The 21271-nt window shown below is 45.9% G+C and overlaps 2 protein-coding genes across 2 annotated transcripts in view; one reads left to right on the top strand and one right to left on the bottom strand.

Annotated features, from left to right (window-relative positions):
- Positions 1-21271, bottom strand: part of pycard (PYD and CARD domain containing) — a 34283-nt gene that overhangs the window by 5459 nt on the left and 7553 nt on the right. The window contains exon 4 of the mRNA XM_063199907.1: positions 4569-4728. Coding sequence (XP_063055977.1) covers positions 4569-4728 — 160 coding nt within the window. The remainder of the gene's footprint in view (positions 1-4568; positions 4729-21271) is intronic.
- On the top strand, positions 10722-18275 carry LOC134449508 (uncharacterized). Its single transcript, XM_063199483.1, has 2 exons — positions 10722-18108; positions 18220-18275. Exon 1 carries the CDS (start codon positions 10817-10819, stop codon positions 12374-12376), a length of 1560 nt encoding a protein of 519 aa, XP_063055553.1. The 5' UTR covers positions 10722-10816; the 3' UTR covers positions 12377-18108; positions 18220-18275.

The following is a 21271-nucleotide window of genomic DNA, read 5'->3' as shown; positions in this document are numbered from 1 at the left end:
TCACACCTGTTGATACATTCACTCGGTGGCGCTGTTCCTTTAGGCTTCCGTGAACACTGTAGCTATGAGCTTCGTACAGGCAAGCATGGACATGTACAGCAAAATTCTGAACATGTAAAATGCAGTTTTGCACATTTCAGTTCTTATTCGTAAGAATTCGTTCACCACCTCTATGGGAGTAAAGCTGATTGGCTGTCGACCTTGTTGTGTCTACACATTGCCACGCCGCTAGGTGGCACCGGTACCTCTTTGAGTTATGGAGAGGAAGTCTTAATGCGGAGATGCTGAAATGTAATCTACCATGCAGACATGCTTTTGACCTCCGGGTTCGTATATAAAGTTTATAAAATGTATACCGGAATCCTGCTTCTTTTATACCGCACAACATAACAAATTGGCGACTTACTTTTGGTCAACCTGCTGACTAATTTTTGGACATTTTTGCGATGGCTACTACAACTCCTCTGCCGAGTTTGTTTCTTCCCGCTCCGGGGGAGCCCGCCATTCCTTTCAAAACATGGGAAAAGATGTTCAAAAACTACTGCTTGGTCATCGATGTGGAAGGACAAAAATGGACCGATGCGAGGCAAAGAGCTCTACTAACGGATCTTTTACACTCTGGATGATACAGGGACAACATTGGAAACGGCGCTAAAGGCTCTGAATGACTACTTCACGCCAAAGGTAAATGTCGTAGTGGAACGATACGCGTTCAGAAAGCGTGCTCAGTTACGAGATGAAAGCATAGTACAATACATTGCTGCCCTGCGTCATTTAGCCGTTACCTGTGAATTTGAAAATTCTGATGACATGATCCGAGATCAACTCGTGGAACATTGCGCAAACGCACACATAAGGGAAAGACTGTTGCTAAAAGCAAAACTGAAACTGAAGGATGCAATTACCCTGGCGAGCAAGCGAAAGCTATGGCTAGTGCTAGTCGCTCTAGCTTACCAGTGCAAGCGGTGCAAGTGCAAAGCCGAGGGAAAGGCAGGCAGCAGCGTGCAAGAGGGAATGCACGATCAGTTCAGCAGCCGAGCCGCTCCACTTCTACTCCAAGTAATGCACGTGCATGTTTTCGCTGCGGATCTGACAAACATCTTGCAAATGCACCCGAATGCCCCGCGATTAAAGCTGTGTGCAAAGATTGCAACAAAAAGGGACATTTTGCTCGTGTGTGTAGATCGGCACAGACGCACAAAGTACAGCAAGTAGAAGTTCCAGAATACACGATGCTCTTACTGCAACAGTCTGATTCACCAGCCAAGCTCCATTGTACCGTGGACATTCGCGCTGGCACTGCGAAAAAGACTGTGAAACTTACCGTGGATACTGGTGCCTCAGTGTCCATGCTACCAAAATGCCTGGTCGAGGAAAACTTCAAGTACCCTTACAGCCTCCTGCAGCCCGCTTAGTCACTTACTCCAAAACTCCAATCACAGTGCTGGGTTGCATGCCTGCTACAGTTGTGAGGGACAACGACACCTGCAAAGCAAGCTTCTATGTGACAGACAGTGGAACTCCACTGATGGGCATGGACTTGATTACTGCTCTGAAACTGCGCATTGAGGGGAATACTGTGCTTCCTACTTCATCTGCCTCCAACCCAGTCCTACAGCTCTCCATGGACAGTGCTGCTGAGTCTCCATCTGTGGGCTGTGTTGAAGGGTTCATGCACAAAGTCAAAATCCGTGACAATGCCAAACCTGTTCGTCAGAAACTTCGCCGTTTACCCTTCGCCGTGCGATCTGCTGTGTCTGATGAACTGCAACGATTACTCTCCGCTGGGGTGATCGAGCGAGTCGACGCGTCACCCTGGGTGTCAAACATTGTGGTGACACAAAAGAAGACAGGTAGCATCAGGATGTGTGCCGATCTACGGGAGCCCAACAAAGCCTTAGTGGTGGACAGTCATCCTCTACCACACATGGAGGAACTACTTACAAAACACGGCTTTACTTACATACTTACCTCTACACACGGCTCTACACTCTTCTCAACGATCGACCTTGAGAGTGCCTATCACCAGCTACCACTACACCCAGACAGCAGGGATCTCACCGCCTTCATAAACCACGAGGGACTCTTCAGGTACTGCCGTGTGCCCTATGGGTTGGCTTCTGCGCCTGCTGCGTTTCAAAAGATGATGTCTACTGTGCTGGCTGGAGTGCCCAACGTCCAGTGCTACCTTGACGACGTCATTTGTCATGGGCGTACACAAGCCGAGCATGATACTGCACTGAATGCAGTGTTGTCACGCCTGAGGAAGGTAGGCCTGCGCCTGAATGAGAAAAAGTGTCAGTTCAGACAGCCCAGTCTGCGCTTCCTGGGACACTTAGTGACTGCACAAGGCATTGAGCCTGACAAAGAACACGTACAAGCAATCAAACAAGCACCTCCACCCACTGATCCAGCTACCTTACGTTCATTCCTTGGGATGCTTTCATGGTACAACAAATTCATACCCAACTACGCTACGGTGGTGGAGCCACTGCGTGCTTGCCTGCGTACTGACACCGAGTTCAGCTGGACTGCCGAGGCTGACAAGTGCTTCAGTAAAGTAAAACAACTGCTGGTGCACAGTTCTGCACTTGCTCTGTACGACCCTACTCTACCATGCATCATCTCTACCGATGCCTCTGACTACGGCATAGGTGCCGTTTTTACACAGATTCACCCTGATGACAGTCAGCGCACTGTTGCGTTTGCATCCAGGACACTTAGTCAGGCTGAAAGGAAGTATGCGACTGTGGAGAAAGAAGCCTTAGCATGTGTTTGGGCAGTCGAGAAATGGAGAACATATCTCTGGGGCCACAGGTTCACCTTACGCAGCGACCACCAGGCCCTCACTACACTCCTCTGCACCAAAGGCACTGACAGGGCTGGAATGCGCATCGCCAGGTGGTCAGCACGACTGCTCTGCTTCAATTACGACGTCATCTACCGTGCTGGCGCACTGAACCAAACTGCAGACTGTCTGTCTCGCTTACCCTTGCTTACATCGGATGCTGATGAACACGAGACAGAGCCTGAGGTTGTTGCCATGCTCTCCACAGCACAAGCAGCCATTGCACCTGCTGAGTTCACGTCCTCTTCCGAATCGTGTCCAGAGCTATCAGCCTTACGCCTGCAGATACAAAAAGGCTGGCCTAGATCACTTAAAGCCGTGAGTCCTGACCTTCAGCCCTACTTCAAAATACGATAGGGACTGAGTGTACATGAGAACCTAGTGCTCTGAGGCTTTCGCTTCATAGTGCCTCTTTCCCTGAGGAAAACACTAGTTGTGCTGGCACATGAGGACCACCAGGGCATAGGACGAACGAAACAACGCCTGCGCGAGTTGTATTGGTTCCCTGGAATGGATTAAATGGCCCAATCCTACGCCTCTGGCTGTACACTCTGCCCAGAACTGGACCGTACAGCAAAGACCTTCGCCGCACCACTACAGCCTGTACCACTACCTACTGCTCCGTGGAGCTAGGTCTTGACATTGTGGGACCATTCGAGACAGCTACATGGAACTGCAGGTATGACATCACTTTAACTGACTATTACACAAAATGGCCTGAAGTTGCATTCACACCCTCTATCACTACAGAGACTGTGATTAGCTTCCTCAAGTCAACCTTCAGTCGCTATGGCAACCCTGAGTGTGTAGTGACTGACAACGGTCCACAACTGATCTCAACAGCAATGTCTACATTCTTTACTGAAAACAACATCAAACACACCCGAGTGTCTGTGTACCACCCAGCATCCAATTGTAACCGAGTGGAGTGATCAAATAATTCGATAAGACTTATTGAAATGGAAGGGTGACTACGCCAGTCTCATTTAGGGTGAGACAACCCTATAGTTATCACACACAATCTTCCCCGACAGGTTCAGAATAAGCTTGAGGACACAGCTGTTGCAAAACATTCATTTCTTTTTATTATTCTCTTTTCATGAGTCTTCAAACTTGAAAGAGCAGACATTAACACACTCACAGCTCCATCAGATACTGACAATGATCAGGATGAGAAACCAAAGGATGCAAGGCAGATACGGCTGAGGGACAGTAGTACAGGGTGGAAGATGAGCTAATTATTATTTTAAAGAAATACACTCTATATTGCGAAAGCAACAAGACAAGCAAACAAAAAATAATAAAAATATGGAAAACCAAAAAAAAAACTCAAAACAAAAATAAATACAAATCAAATTAAAGAAACCCACTGCACACCAAGGTTAGTAAAGGTTATTCGCAACACAGAGGTGTTTCAATTACGATAAATCACTATGCCATTCCGGACAACTGGACCATGGTAGGTGGGCCTACAACCTCAGATAACCCTATCCAAACAAGATAGGCCTAACACTCCAGTCACTCACGACCGTAGGCTACCAGATCATAAATATGTCCGCATTCACAGAGCTCGTCGCAACATAAAACAAACAAACACAAAGAAAAGCCCCAGTAAAGACGGTGGTGTCCCCCAGTCCCCAATGGCATGCCCAACACGCTGCTAAACGTGTTTCCAACCTCCAAGGGCATGGCAGAGCGGGTCGGGAGTCAGACACATCACGTTGCACCAGCCACAGCGAGAAGCTTCGCTAAGTCGCGCGCCCGACACGCCAACAATGACCAGAGGGTCCCCAAAGAACTCCACCGCATCAACACCGAATCCAGCCAGATAGCTCCACTGCGAGCCCAGGTGAGTCAGGGCCTGGCGTCTCCAGGTAAAACTGTTTGCGGAAATTTAAATCCTTAAAACGGATGTGCCCTCATCCCCTGTCAAGGCAAACCCCACACTACTGAGACGGTGTACAAACAAACCCGTACCCCAAACATGGCTAAATGCCCACAGTAAAACCCAATGGTTCATATTTATGTCACGTGTATTTTTGATCGCAATGGCAGCCAGCGCGTAGTTTGGAACAAAGACGTGGCTCATTTGTTGAGGATAGGTCGCACGAAGCGGAATGTTTCCTCGACCTCGGAACTCTGTTCAACTGTCCAAATAACTTCGGCTCAATTCAAAACAGCGTCGTAACTTGCAAGCGCACGTGTTGTCTTTGGTTCGTGTAAATAAATCAAACGACAAAGCACGGGCAACGTATTTATGGAAGAGCTCACAGTCCGTAGACCGACGAAGGTTAGAACAAGGAAGTAGCTTGTTCTCTCGAGGACAGAGCAGGCTGGTCGAGAGGACCAATCAGAGACCTATTTTCGCTCTTCACGCCGTCGCTGTCTGCATTATCCCTGCGTCGAGACACAATTTTGGGGAGGTGCCCCAGAGTACCTGCGTGATGGGGGAGGCTTCACTCCGTTAACTGCGCGGCTCACCGCATCACGACGCAGGGACGCTGATCTCGAGGCATAAACCACCCTGTAGCAGTGGAAGATGTACCAGGGGAGCATTCATGTTGCTCATAAAGGTCAGTGAGGACCTCTGTGATCAAATGAATTGTGACTACTTAGTGATCATTGACACAGAGGGGCTAAAGTCTCCTGAGTTGGCACAACTGGATGACAGTTATGAACGCGACAATGAGTTGGCTACTCTTGTTATTGGGCTCAGTGATGTCACAATAATCAACATTGCCATGGAGAACTCCACAGAGATGAAGGACATTCTCCAGATTGTTGTGCATGTTTTTTTAAGAATGAAGGAAGTGGGCAAGAAACCAATTTGTCAGTTTGTGCACCAGAATGTGGCAGATGTCTCTGCACATGACAAAAATCTGAGAGACCGTAAAATGCTTCTGGAGCAACTCGATGAGATGACTCAGGCAGCTGCCAAAATGGAGGGCAAAGAGGAAAACCAAAAGTTCACAGACGTGATGGAGTATGACCCAGAGAAAGGGAGCCTCCCATGGCTCCCGTGAATGCCGGTTACAGTGAAGCTGTCAATGATTTCAAAAAAGACCATGATTGAAGTGTTTGGAGGCTGTAAGACGCCTGGCAACATTTCTGGAGTGGACAAAGAGTCTTTGGAATGCGGTTAAGTATGAAAATTTCATTTTCAGCTTCAGAAACAGCCTGGTGGCAGACGCCTACATGCAACTCTGCACAGAGTATAACAAATGGTAGTGGAATTTCCAGAAGGAGATGTACAAATGGCTCACTAGTGCTGAAACAAAAATCTCCAACTTTGACGTCACTTGCATGGAATCAGAGCAATCTGACATCAGAACCTTTCTTTGCCAGTTGAAAACAAACGCTCTTACAGAACTTGAGCAAAGAGTGAAAAAGATTCTCAACAACTTGTCAGAGTACTTCAAGCAGACAGGGGGCCATGTCCATCTGGTGGAACGATACCGCGAAGAATTCAGCATCAGTGCAAAATGTCTTCGAAGGGAGTTGGAGAACTCTGTGATCAGCAAACTTGAACTTGCAGTTTCAATCAGGCAGGTGATGAATAAATTAGATAACGTAAATAAAAAAAACACAGATCTGATGGAACAGAAAGTTTGTGCACTTGTAGAAAAATGTAAGACCAGCAGTTCCAAAAAAAACTGATCAAGAACTGGAAGAAGACTTTGAAAGGGTGTGGAAAGAAACTGTTGCTCAAATAGAAATATACGGGTTAGAGCATAGGAACATAACAAGCAATGTCTCCCACCACCTGAGATTGAACATGAAACAGAGGGGAAGCTCAGCACATGAATGTATTAATAACGCCAATTTGTTAGAATGTGGAAAAACACATTTCACTGTTACCCGAGAACATTTCGTTCATAGACTTTTTCGACGTATTGGTTTGTTTTGTTTTGATGACCACAAAAAGAGCACTGAGCAGATGGTAGAAAATCTCATTAAAAAGTGTTTGGCATTTATTGAAGAAAAATCTCGTGATAAAGGCGATTATCATGACAATTACATTCAAGAGATTCTCCACATGATTGATGATGCAATTATTGGCAACAAGAAGCTTTACACCAGTGAAGGATTTGAGATTTCTCTGAAACTACACATTTGTGGGATAGCTGCTCCCAAATTTCAGACAATGCACAACCAATTCATAGAAGACAATGACCCCTGCAGGTGTGTCACACAGTTAAAGGAAAAATGCTTTGCAGACTTTAAAGACCTGTACAACGAGCGAGACCAGTGCAAGAGAAAAGCAGACGAGTTTGCAAACTTGTGCCTCCTACCTGCCGTAGAGACCTGGGTTGCTGCGAGTCTTGGTCCAGACATAGTTGATGAAATGCTGGTCGGTAAGAACGCACTTCAGTTCAGCACCAGAGCATTTTTCAGTACTCTCTCCTGAATCAGCTCCTTGTGGAAAGCAAGTTTGAAAACTATGTGAAGTACATCAGCTCTTACGAAGACTTTGTGAAAGACTGGATCTATAGTCAGATCTTGGAGCATTTTGCAAGTGGAAATAAGATGTCTCTACTGGAAGACAAATTCCTCAAAACAATCTCATCAGACATACTGCGGGCTATTCAAACCGCTCAGGAACAAACAGATCCAAAAGGCCAGTGTTAAAGAATTCATTCAGAACATTTGCAAATTACTTGGAGGAAAACTGGCCATCCCTAAGGCTGCTCTTGATGTGATTCTGGCTCTCAGCAATGCAAAGGTAGAGCCTTTTGCATATTCTCTGTCAGGGATCATCCAGGATATTCAGAAGGCGTTGAAAAATAAGTTTCTCCAACAACACAGTAGTCACACTTGACTTTCCACCCTGAAAATGAAACCACAGGATGAATTATTCAAGCCCATTCTGTGAGGCACCATGTGAGGCTGGTGGGGAAGCCCACACAGACCACTGTGGTTCGATTCATAGGCCTCAAGGACTTGGCAGGTACAGATCTACAGCCACAGAAAAACTTACAACGAGCATTTGTTCTTCATGTGTGTACGGTGGGGGTGACTTTATCTGCTTTGAGACAAATGACGACCCTCATCCTTTCAAAAAATACAGATAGATTTTTCCTGACTGGAACATTCCTGCAGACCCCAGCATTCAGGCATCTGACTACTGGAAGTACATCATGGCAAAATTCAATGACAAATTCGCTAAAAGATATAAAGCAAAACCAGGTGACATTCCTCTTGCATGGAAAACAATCACAAAAAAAACATGCTGAGAAAAGGCTGAAAGTCCTTTAGTATCAAATGAAGGTGGTAAGGTCTGTCCACAAGTCTCTGCTAATTCAACTAATTCAGTAGGATATTTTGGGCTCAGAAACTGCTGATCTACAGGAATATTCACACAGAACCATATCTTGGGTTAATAGACAATTGCCCAAAAAAAGAGAAAATATCCATTGAACAGCAGTTCTGTGGACGAAAATGCCTTGTTGATGTCAGAGGTCAGAGAAGAATGGCCAGACTGGTATCAGGCGATAGAAAGGTAACAGTTACCCAAATAACCACTTATTACAACCAAGGCATGCAGAAGAGTGCACAGCATGTTGAACCTTGAGGCAGATGGGCAACAGCAGCAGAAGACCTCACTGTGTGTCTCTCTTGTAAGCTAAGAAGAACAGAAACTGCCAATTTCTGCTGTGGCAGTCGATTGGTGGGGTCAGAATTTGGCATCAACAACATGAAAACATGTTCTTGGCACACTTTGGGCTCCAGTACCAATTGAGCATCGTCACAATGCCACAGCCTAACTGAGTATTGTTGCAGGCAGTTAAATGACAGCCAGTGTACCTACCTGTAATGAAGTGGCTGGTGAGTGTGTACTGTATGTGGTCTAGGGGTAGTTGAAAGTATTGGGAAACATACACACATAAAGAAGGAATGTTTGGAGCTAATTTAAGTTCTTGTTAAACTTTTTGAAACATTCCAAAGTGTGCACAAAAATATGTTAAAAGGGATTTCGTTATCTTTGAGACTTTTATATTCTTGCTGTACAGTATTTTGTTAGTTTACCAGGTTCATTGAATGTACTCCTTGTGTTGTAAAACAATTATTTGGGCTGTAGGTGTTCTTTGGTACAGTTAATAAAATTCACTTTCTGCATCTGAGTTTACTTTGTTGAAGTGATATCGAAATTTGTTGTAAACAAGTCCTAATAATATTTTATTATGTTAACATATTAATATGATGGGACAAGCAATAATGGTATTGTTTATGTTGCTTTATTTGAGGTGCAGGTCAACACATTTACAGTATACATTTTAAAACACAAAATGCAAAGACAAAGGGGGGGCATGATCAGCAGAGTAATTCATGCACCCATTATCCATTATAGATAATATATACTTTTATAAGGAAGCTTTTCCAAGATACCAGACATGAAAGGCATAGTAACACCTTGAGCATGCTTTGACATCACATTGATACCTTCACTCAGTAGAGAGAAGACGGCTCACTGACGTCCTAAGAGTGTAGTACGGCATGGCCCCAAGTGGAGTCACTTTCTTCTTCTATGGTCAGTACTGGTGGCATGGTAAAGTGCAATGCCCCTACCACCAGGGCTGGAGTTTGGAACAGGACAAAGGACACAGTGAATTTTTGACAGCAACTTTGACAACCGCACATCCTCTTTCGATCTGGGCTGGAACTCGCAGCATCCACAGGCACCCACAATGCAATTCATATTCCGGACATCCAGAGTGATTTTGGAGTCACATTTTTTATCCATCATGGCGTCGCACCCACTGCCCATGCGCTCTTTGTCCTTAGGCTACGTCCCTGCACTGCACCGTGGCCAATGCATTTTCCAGCCCGTAATCGTTCCTCTCCAATCTACTGTACTGTCTTTGGTTGTAAGTGATGATGGGGAGAGAGAAAAAAAACATATGAATGTAATGTCAAAGCGTGCATGTGTAACAGAGTTGAAAATGCTGTTGAGAAATATATAGTTTTTATGAGTTTTGCCATTATTGAGCAGAATATTGTTCGTTGGAGACACCTTGTGGCACTTCGGAGAACTGCAGGTCTGTTGCGTTTTGACCCTCTGGGTCCCCGTAGCCGAGTCAGAAAAGCGATTCCCTGGCTCGGGTAAGTTTACTATTTAATGTGCTCTGTTTTCAATTATTGTTTCCTCTTCGTAAAATGCAATGTAAACTGTCTACTTGATGTATCTTATTAATGATGTAATCGTGTACACGCTGTGGGGATATGCAGGAAATTTACTAAGTTGTAAAGAAGTTATTTACATTTTCTATTAACCACGAGGCTCTTATGGGAGATTAGCATCTTCCTACACCTGCAGTAGATGTGTTAGCATAGTGTCCGTTTTGTGGATGAATTATGCAAGTATGCATGAGAATTCACATCACATTTACCTCTACTATGTATCACTGTTATATGGCACTGTATATGCATGTATTCTGGTGGCATGGTACTTTAGAATTCCGAATGTTTGATCGGTTTTCCGAACCGCAATGATTCCATGCCTGAGCATTCTGCTTGCCTGTTTCCCTCTCGTGAACTTAATGTTACTTTTATTTTTATTGTACAGATGCTGCAGTAATGCCATTTTCTCTGTCAAAGGTATGTCTCCAGTTGTGAATTGTGTTTTGTTTCATTTCTGTTAAATTGTTGGAGGCAGAAAAGCGATTCCCTGGCTCGGATGCTGCAGTAATGCCATTTTCTCTGTCAAAGGAAATAAACTGCCGTCCAAAGAAAGTCCGCCTCCTGTGCCTGCTTGAGTCCGTTTCACTGGTGCCGTGACCTGTCGATCATCTGGATCAGCCTGACGCCGATCGCCGTGGATGCTGTGTGGATTTTCCAGCTCAAGTGTGCGAGATCAAGTTTGGTCAGAGTTGTTTTCTTATATCTCATATTACTTTTTTTCCCCTCTTTGTTCTTTCTATTTTTTTTTCTTCTCTTCTCTCTTGATTTAAACACAACGCAGATATCAGTATGGCAGAGGGAGCGGATCATAGTGATGAGCCAAATATTTTCAATACTCCTGTTTTGCAAATGGGTAGGGGTGGTATGGGTCTGTGGCAGCGGAGTGTTAGTGGTGCTGTGGGACATGGGTTGGATAGGAAAGAGGTGGGTTTTTCTCCATTAGTAGCTGACAGCGGTAGGGGAACAGGGTTAAGTTGTGACCTGGGTGGTTCTCCTGTTGGGCAGTCCATGGAGGGGGAGCATCTCACATCCACACCCAACAGCGTTGACACTGCTGCTATTAGCCACCTCACTGACATGGTAGGACAGTTAGGAGCCCAGATAGGTGAATCCATTGTGGCCAAATTACTGTCTGCTGGTGCAGTCAACTTAAACAGTGGAGTCCAGAGCACCACATCGCCCAACACATCAGTCACACACACAAGCACTGATTCTCACACTGCTACGCAGACAGACTCACAAGTCACAGTACATGTAAAATCAGACAAAGAGCCTGAGTTCTTCAGAGGTGCCGCTTCTGACAAGTACCCTGTCCAGGACTGGATTGACATAATGAAAGCTTATCTCAGGAAACAGAGATGTCCTGTGGAAGAGCAGGCTGAAGAGATACTGGGGAAGTTAATGGGCAAAGCAAAAGATGTTGTGAGAGTTGCCCTGCGTAGTGATTCGAGCTTAAATGTGAGACAGAAACCTGAACTCATCTATGATATGCTCATGCAGTATTTCAGTGACTCTTCATCATGCCTCCCGCTGGCAGACTTTTACTCCACCTTACCTAAACCCGGGGAGAGTCCAGTCGACTATTGGCTGAGAGTGAACAAGGCTGCTGAGCTGGCTGCTGATGGTCTCCGCAGACAAGGCAGAGGTATGGAGAACCAAAGCGAGGAGGTGGCACGCATGTTTGTCAAGCACTGTTCAGACCCCGAGCTCTCCTCAATCTTTAAGTGTAAGCCTATTCAGGAGTGGAATACAAAAGACATCCAGTTGAGAATTGATGACTATCAGAGAGAGCAGCGATCTTCTGGCAAGATACGTAGTGATGCGCAGGTTAAGAGTCACACCGCCACTCTTCTTGACATGCAGCATGATGCAGCATTATACAGTCAGCCCTTGCCTGGTCAGAGTCATGCTCAGTACTCCACCCCCCACAGTCGCTCTCCCCCGCCAGCTGCCGCTGTTGCTAGCCCTACTTATCACATGCCATGCCCCCCTCACATCACTGCTCAGAGTCAGATATATCCTCCCAGTCAGACGCACTGCCCACCCATGTGTTCTCCCACATCAGCTGTGTTTCAGAACAGTCAGGCGTCAGAGGATAGTATTCTGAATCGCATGGTGGCCATGATGGAGCAGATGATGAATACAGTACAGAGGCGTGGTGGCCCCCCCCGTGGTCGTGGATTCCAAGGTGGCCGTCGTGAGAAGGCCTGCCGTGTCTGCAATGACAGTAAGCACTCAACTGTCACCCACTGCAAGTCAGAAAGACTGTGCTTTAACTGCTTCGCTCCTGGTCATACGAAGGCAGCATGCAACATGCCTGCCCCAGAGCCTCGGCCTGCGGGAAACTAGATGGCCCGTATTCGATGGGAGGCAGTATGGGTCGTAATTCAAACTCCCGCTCTGATGATTACTCTGATGCAGAAAACATTTATGCAGCTTGCAAGCTCTCATGTACTGACTCTAAGAATGTTATCTTTCAGAACACTCAAGTTGTAAATGGCAGTGACAGTCTTTTCTACACTCCTGTGATTGTTAGCAAAACAGTGACGCTGAATGCTATGCTTGACAGTGGCTCCATGGCCTGTACCATCAGCGAAGACGCTGTGACGAGACTTAGAGAAGCAGGGGTGGTAACATCAAAAGATCATTTCAGCACAGATGTCGTACTGATTGGCTGTGGGGGTCGTCGTGTCAAACCTGAGTCAGCTGTGCATGTGCAGATGGAAGTGTATGGCTGCAAAATTGAGGTACCCACTCTTGTTGTACAAGGCCAGCATGATGACTTGATTCTGGGCACTAATGTCATAAAACACATTCTCCAAAAATACAAGAACTGTGATGCCTACTGGAAGGCTGTGTCGGCACCCTGCCCTGCTGGGGACACAGAGTCTGAGCGCTACCTGTCCATGCTAGCGGGTCTGGACCGTTGGAGAGGCGAGGATGTCCCCTACAGAATAGGCACTGTCAGGAGCAACTCAGCTGTGTGCCTGGAGCCTGGCCGTGAGTACCTGCTATGGGGAAGACTACCCAGGTCTACCGCAGTGTCCCCTGGAAGCACAGTTATGACAGAGTTAACAACATGCCGCTCGGCTCCAAGAGGTGTTCTCGTTGCGAGAATGGTCACGTCACTATGGCAAGACAGATGGGTCCCAATAAAAGTCATCAACACCTCTGACAAGTCCGTCTTAGTCAGACGAAATGCCAAATTGGCCGATGTTTTCCCCTGCATTGCACTGGAGGACATGGATGACACCACCACTGAGGTTCCCCAGGCCAGTTGTTCCCTCAGAACTGCCACTGCAAACGTTGAGTGCTCTGCTGACAATAAATTACGATCAGTTGGATTGACTGACATTGACTTAGCCCCCTGTGATGTAACTGAGCAGTGCAAGGATAGGCTGACGGACTTAGTTGTCCGTTATAATGATATCTTCTCACGCCACCATCTCGACTGTGGAGAGGCAACAGGCTTCGTTCATCGCATTCACCTGTCAGATCACCGGCCATTTCGACTCCCATTCAGGCGGGTTCCGCCAAGCCAGTATCAGAAGCTTCGTCAGGTGCTGAATGAAATGGAGGAGAAGGAGATAATCAGGAAATCCACCAGTGAGTACGCATCTCCTCTAGTGCTGGTGTGGAAAAAGAACGGAGATCTCCGTGTCTGCACAGATTTTCGCTGGTTGAACAAGCGCACTTTTAAAGATGCGCACCCCTTGCCTCATCAGGCCGACTGCCTGGGTGCTCTCGGTGGCAATGCACTTTTTAGCACCATGGACCTTACGTCCGGGTTTTACAATATGCCACTTCATGAAGACGACAAGAAATACTCTGCCTTTACCACTCCAATGGGCTTATACGAGTACAATCGCTTACCACAAGGTCTATGCAATAGCCCTGGCAGTTTTATGCGTATGATGACATGCATTTTTGGGGACCAGAATTATTTAAGCTTGCTTTGCTACTTAGATGACTTGCTGGTCTTTGCCCCTGACGAAGCAAGTGCTCTGGAACGCTTGGAGATGGTGTTCAGCAGGCTGCGTAGTCACAATCTCAAGTTAGCCCCCAAAAAGTGCTTTTTCCTACGAAAATCTGTGAGGTTCCTTGGGCATGTCGTAGATGAGACTGGTGTATCCACTGACCCCAGTAAGATTGAGGGTATCATGAAGATGTCACGTAGGGACCTGATGGAAGCAGATGGAGTGACTCCCTCAGCAAAACGGATCAGATCCTTCCTGGGGATGGTCAATTACTACCAGCACTTCGTGCCAAATTACTCTGCCATTGCCAAGCCCCTCTTCTCTCTCTTGTCTGGTCAGAAGTGCAAAAGAGGCAGGAAAACAACGGCAAAAGCCCGAACCCAGAGCAGGAGGTTGAGTGCTGTTGACTGGACTGGTGAAATGGAAGAAGCGTTCCAAAGTTTGAAACTGTCACTGGCTGAATCAGTTGTCCTGGCCCACCCTGATTTCAGTCGCCCCCTTATGCTGTCTGTCGATGCTTCCCTGGATGGCATAGGAGCTGTGCTGTCTCAGATAAAGGAGGGAGAGACCAGGGCGAGACCCATTGCCTTTGCCAGTAAATCACTGTCACAGTCACAGAAGAATTACCCAGCACACCGCTTAGAGTTCCTGGCCATGAAGTGGGCTGTCACTGATAAGTTCAGTCATTGGCTAAAAGGTCACAGGTTCACAGTGTGGACAGATAACAATCCGTTGACTCACATAATGACGAAGCCGAAACTGGACTGCTGTGAGCAACGCTGGGTTGCCAAGTTAGCCGGCTACAACTTTGACATTAAATATGTTCCAGGCCCAAAGAATGTGGTGGCTGACGCCTGTAGCCGTCCGCCTTTCGTGAAGGAGAGAATCAGTCGCAGACTACTCCAGGAGCCATACAACAGTCTGCTGTCTGAAGTCCAGGGAGTGACATGCGGCTCTGTTCAAGACACCTTCCGCAGCTCCAGTCATTACGATTCACATCAAGGTGTTGGCCAGGTTGACACATCCCCTTTTACAGCCCCTTTGCATGTCCAGACCATGTCCGTTGGCACAGACGAAATGTCTGCCTTTCTGCAGTCGCACATCCAATGGGAGACTGGGGCTAGAACACGTGCTATTGAGGCCCTCCATCATGTGCCGCAACTGATCCCTGATGGGCAAGATTCATTACCTGCTTTCACGGAGGCGGAGCTGCGTGATGCGCAACTTGGGGACAGAACTCTCTCGCGTGTCCTGCACTACGTGGAACGACGTCGCAGACCCTCCAGGAGAGAGCGAGCATATGAATCAACTACAGTCATACGGTATTTAAAGCACTGGGAGAAACTTGTCTTAAGTAATGGAATACTTTACAGACTGTCAAGGGACCAAGTCACAAAGTTCAAGCGTCACCAATATGTTGTCCCAGGCTCTCTTAAAGCTGACGTCCTGAGGGGTGTCCATGAGGATGCTGGTCATCAGGGCCAGTTCAGAAGTCTCGGGCTTGCCAGGCAGCGGTTCTTTTGGCTCAGTCTCGATAGGGATGTGAGAGACCATGTCCGCAATTGCAAACGTTGCATTGTCAGCAAGACAGCTGAACCTGTTGACAGGGCCCCCCTGGAAAGCATTACTTCTACCAGGCCACTCCAACTGGTCTGTATCGACTTCTGGTCGGCTGAAGATTCTCACAACAAATCTGTTGACGTTTTGGTCATAACTGACCATTTTACCAGATTAGCCCAAGCTTTTGCCTGCCGAGACCAATCAGCCAAGCAGGTAGCGAAAGTCCTCTGGGAGAAATATTTCTGTGTGTATGGTCTCCCAGAGAGGATCCACAGCGACCAAGGACCAAGCTTTGAGAGCGAGCTGGTCGCGGAGCTTTTACAGCTGTCTGGGGTGCGCAAGTCTCACACTACCCCATACCACCCCATGGGAAATGGCAGTGTGGAACGTTTTAATAGAACTCTTGGCAACATGATCCGCGCCCTTACCCCAGACAACAAAGTCACTTGGCCAAGGCGACTTCAGACGCTGACATTCATGTACAACAGCACGGTTCATGAGACGACAGGGTATGCCCCTTTTTATTTAATGTTCGGACGTACTCCACGCTTGCCTGTTGATGTGCTGTTTCGTACAGTCTTGAACGATCCTGATGTGGTCAGTTACGACAAGTATGTTGCGTCCCTAGAGAAAGATCTGAAGGACGCCATGTTGATAGCACAGGAACATGCCAAAAAGGAACAACAACGTCACACAGTGCTTTACAACAGACGGGTGAAAGGCCCAACCATTGCTGTAGGTGATCGTGTACTTGTTGCGAACAAGAGAGAAAGAGGGAAGAGAAAGGTGGCGGATCGATGGGAATCAACCATCTACACTGTTGTAGACATAAACAGTGACACTCACACTTACAAAATTCAGGACACGATCACTGGACAGGAGAGGGTCGTTCACCGTAACCTGTTGATGCTGGTGAATTTCCTGCCCGTGGGTGGCACAAGCACTCCTGATTCCTCACCTTCTCCTCAGTTCTCAGATTCACATGGGGCCTCATCTGCTGTAGAGAACAGCTCCTTGCATAGCGAACATGCTGAATATCCTGGCCATGACTCTACTCTGGAACTTCAGGTGCACAGCGACAGTGCGCAGCAGTCGACTGTCCCAGAGCCGACAAACAGTGCGAGAAGAACTGTCGAATGGATTGCTCAGTCGCCCTTCCCGGAGAGCTCGCATGGGAGATCAGAGAGTGAAGGAGTCTCTAGTGACATGGAGTTGAGTGTGGACTGCACAGAAGATCAGTCTGTTGCCCCCATCTATACACCGGCACCTGACACTGGCAACACTGTTGCTACCGGTGACTCGAGAAAAATGTCCATTAGTTGTGGCTCAGATGCAGAGACGTTCACGCACACACACAATGACAGGGAGTCAGTAACAACGCACAGGTCCGATGTTAGTCACACACAGAGTGACACAGTAGCTTCAGGTCTGTTGTCTAACAATCCCAGTTTCCCCACACGGCTGAGATCTAGGTTTGGTCGTATTATCAAACCAGTTAACAGACTGATACAGACAATGTCACGACAGGCCATTTCTCACACACACCCATTAGTGCAGACCATTTCTAGGTCCTCCACAGCTTAGTTTTCCCCACTGTGAATTATGACCTCTATGTCTTATTCCACTTCTTTTTTTTTTGTTTTGTTTTGTAGTGGCCTTGGAGAAACAGAGGGGGTGGGTCTTGTGGGGTGTAGAAGGCACCCTGCTGCCAGTTGATTGGAGGGATTCTTTAATCTTCCTCCATGTCATCCTGTTTGGATACCTTGTGGTTGGCTGCCGTAATGTTTGGCGACCCTCCTTACGGTGTGTAGATTTCCCTCTGCATGTAGTTTATGGCTGCTGCTCTAATTTGGCAAAATTCAGGGGAGGTGGGTGTAACAGAGTTGAAAATGCTGTTGAGAAATATATAGTTTTTATGAGTTTTGCCATTATTGAGCAGAATATTGTTCGTTGGAGACACCTTGTGGCACTTCGGAGAACTGCAGGTCTGTTGCGTTTTGACCCTCTGGGTCCCCGTAGCCGAGTCAGAAAAGCGATTCCCTGGCTCGGGTAAGTTTACTATTTAATGTGCTCTGTTTTCAATTATTGTTTCCTCTTCGTAAAATGCAATGTAAACTGTCTACTTGATGTATCTTATTAATGATGTAATCGTGTACACGCTGTGGGGATATGCAGGAAATTTACTAAGTTGTAAAGAAGTTATTTACATTTTCTATTAACCACGAGGCTCTTATGGGAGATTAGCATCTTCCTACACCTGCAGTAGATGTGTTAGCATAGTGTCCGTTTTGTGGATGAATTATGCAAGTATGCATGAGAATTCACATCACATTTACCTCTACTATGTATCACTGTTATATGGCACTGTATATGCATGTATTCTGGTGGCATGGTACTTTAGAATTCCGAATGTTTGATCGGTTTTCCGAACCGCAATGATTCCATGCCTGAGCATTCTGCTTGCCTGTTTCCCTCTCGTGAACTTAATGTTACTTTTATTTTTATTGTACAGATGCTGCAGTAATGCCATTTTCTCTGTCAAAGGTATGTCTCCAGTTGTGAATTGTGTTTTGTTTCATTTCTGTTAAATTGTTGGAGGCAGAAAAGCGATTCCCTGGCTCGGATGCTGCAGTAATGCCATTTTCTCTGTCAAAGGAAATAAACTGCCGTCCAAAGAAAGTCCGCCTCCTGTGCCTGCTTGAGTCCGTTTCACATGGTATTACTGTGCCTTTCATTAGAGTGCCCTTTTTTTTTTTTGTAATCAACATTTTTTATTTTCCAAATTCAAAAATAAAAACACATGGTTAAACAAATACAATTATGGTGTACCATCAAGTACACATACTCATACACAAGTACCCTTGTAACCACGTGGTCCGTGTACTTTTTCGTTCATTCATTATTCTATTTTGGAATGAAATATGAAATTCAAAAAAGGGTGCAACTTCTTGTTTTGATTAAAGCAATACAAGCAGAAATGGCTGTATTTTGTTTTCTACATGTGTTACTTCATACCATAATAGCATTATAAAAAATGACAATATTTTTGATCGTTTTTCAATTTGTGATATTTGGCTATTCGTTTATTGAATTTCATTTGACTGACCCCTCCCCCTCTGTTTACCCGGAAGGAAAGTTTGCCGTCTGAAACGCATCAGAAAAGGTCTAGCTACCAAACGAGACACAGAACAGTAGCTGGAGCCAGAGACACAACAGAAAAATAATATAATGATGAAAAACATTTTTGCGATGTACAGGCTAGTAGGCCTATGCGCAGGACGCGTGATGGTTAGGCCTGTATTGGAGCGTGCGTCCGCCTTATAAAATAGAGATGAAGTTCCCTTTATGTTATGGACTCAACTTTATAGCCTAAATAAAGGCTAAAGTCTCTGGAATCAATAACCTATTTTACCCTTTCACATAGTAATATGCATAAGGGAGCAAACGGTCCAAAGCAGTGTTCTCACGCAAACTGTTGCGTATTCTGGCAAGTGTAATGAGCTGAAGCGCGCACTCTCCATACCGGGTTTTACGCATGTTGAATACACATTTCGCTTTGGTGTATTTGGAACATTAGTGATATTGTTGGAAAGCAATATGTCCGGGTAGATACACCTAAAGGCTTGAGATGAACTGTGAAACTGATGCTGAGAACTGTCAATGTTCTCGATGACAGTTGGTCTATCCCTTCCCATCGAAGATATCTGTCCCGGTCGCACAGCTGCACTTCTGTTGGATTAGGACGCTATAATAGGCTATATGGCCAAATACAATCAAGTGTTAAGACCAGGCCTAAGCACATGAAATGTTGTTTCGAAAGTTAAATTGGTTGATAGGTTTAAGTAAAAAAAATAGACGGTAAATCATTCTTCTACCCCCCTCTAGGACGCCCTACTCAATGGTGGTGACGCGTATGCACATGCTTGTGGCGCTTGCTTGATATGGATAGCCCACGCAACCATCTCACAAATTCCTCGCACAGTCATCACAGATCGACCACATCGTTGAAGTGTAGCAACGTTCTGTATATTGCATCAACAATGCCTGCAAAGTCCGTTTGCCTCCAAAGAAACCATGTAATGAAGGCTCAACCAGCCTTCCAGGATTTACTCTCAGGTCACCCGAATTCTGAATAAACAAAAGACGCAATTCAGAAGGACATTTTTCTTTATTGCTTTTCTCTCTTTTCTAAGATTCAACATTTCATTTTCAGTACCTACAAAATAGCAAAATATGGCGCTTCGTTCCATTTCATAAGTGATACTCAAGCGTAAATCATCATAAACGAGTCCTTATTCCTTTCGCGTGTGATATCCAAAATAGAATAATGAATGAACGAAAATATACACGGACCCCACGTGTACACAAGTACCATGTAAACACATTACAGAGTGTCCATTTTTATAGCATAGAAAATCGCCACGTTTCATTTTGTGTGATTAAACTTGGTTTCGTATAGCTATACTGTAAGTCTGTTAACAGGGAAAACGTGGAACTTTGATCACATCTAACTTCAAACCTGAAAAATTGGCCTACCTGAAGCCATGCTTAGCCTAGTGCTAACAGCGCATCTGAGCACAGAGCTCAGAGCAGTAGGCTACGGATCAGTTTGTCTCTATTCAGAGAAGAACATTTCATTATGTAAGTTGAACTGTTCCTTTAAATGGCATCCAAGCCATAGTAAACATAAATGATAAAGCATATCAATGATCTTTTCCATGAAGGAAACTGTGACCATGGGGTCCGAGTCCCATTGTCAAGAATTTTACCAAGACCATACAATTACAAACCATAATGGAGCCAAAAATAAACTACCATAAATTAAAGTCCACTGTACATTTTGCATGACTTCCTTGATGTCCTGATAATGAGAGAGCTCTGTCGTCACCATTTACCATCATCTTCACTTCCGTACCAGTTACCCCTATACTCATACCAGTCAATAAACCAACATCAAACAGATGGCAAAGGTTGAGGAACAACACACACACACAGAGGCGCATGCACGCGCGCACGCACACGCACACGCACACGCACACACACACACACAACACACAGGTACATTCTCTCTTGCGCTTCGGCTCGCTCCCCCCCTCTCTCTCGCTTTCTCTGAAATGTGGATGAAAAATTATAAGACCTTATCACACCATCATCTCCCTCTCCAGTCCGTCTTGCCAAAATGTGATTGCAGGAGTCATAAAGCCGCCAAGCAGACGGACTTTCTGATGGACTTTGCATGTTATTACGGCTAGCTTATCCTCATATCATAGCTTTTAGCACACCTGTTCCCCATCAACTCTGTCTCTTTCTCACCCTCTCTTCACTTCCCCTCTTTTTCTCTGACACACTCTCTCAATTAATCAGCACAGGATTGATCGTTAAACATCCCGACATCACTCCCTCTCTCACTATAACTTTTTTTCATGTTGTACGGGTTTGTCTTAACCCTGGAAAATCTCTCTCTCTCTCTCTCTCTCTCTCTCTCTCTCTCTCTCTCTCTCTCTCTCTCTCTCTCTCTCGCTCGCTCACACATATGCACACGCACGCACAGGAGACAGGGTTAGATGTGGTGTTGATGTGGTTAAAGGTAGGTCAGCAATAAATTAATATACAGTGGAAACAGGGCCAAAAGTTAAACAGAGAGAGAGACAGTGAGGGAGAGAGATACTGAGGCAATGACGTAGGGTGAGTTCAGGTAAATTGGGCC

Source organism: Engraulis encrasicolus, chromosome 5, assembly GCF_034702125.1.
Source record: "Engraulis encrasicolus isolate BLACKSEA-1 chromosome 5, IST_EnEncr_1.0, whole genome shotgun sequence".
Taxonomy (NCBI): Eukaryota; Metazoa; Chordata; class Actinopteri; order Clupeiformes; family Engraulidae; genus Engraulis; species Engraulis encrasicolus.
Note: the sequence above shows the minus strand (reverse complement) of the source record. Positions and strands in the feature narration are given on the sequence as shown.

Bases quoted from the DNA above. Each gene is read 5' to 3' on its own strand.
- LOC134449508 (XM_063199483.1), top strand. From the start codon at position 10,817: ATGGCAGAGGGAGCGGATCATAGTGATGAGCCAAATATTTTCAATACT.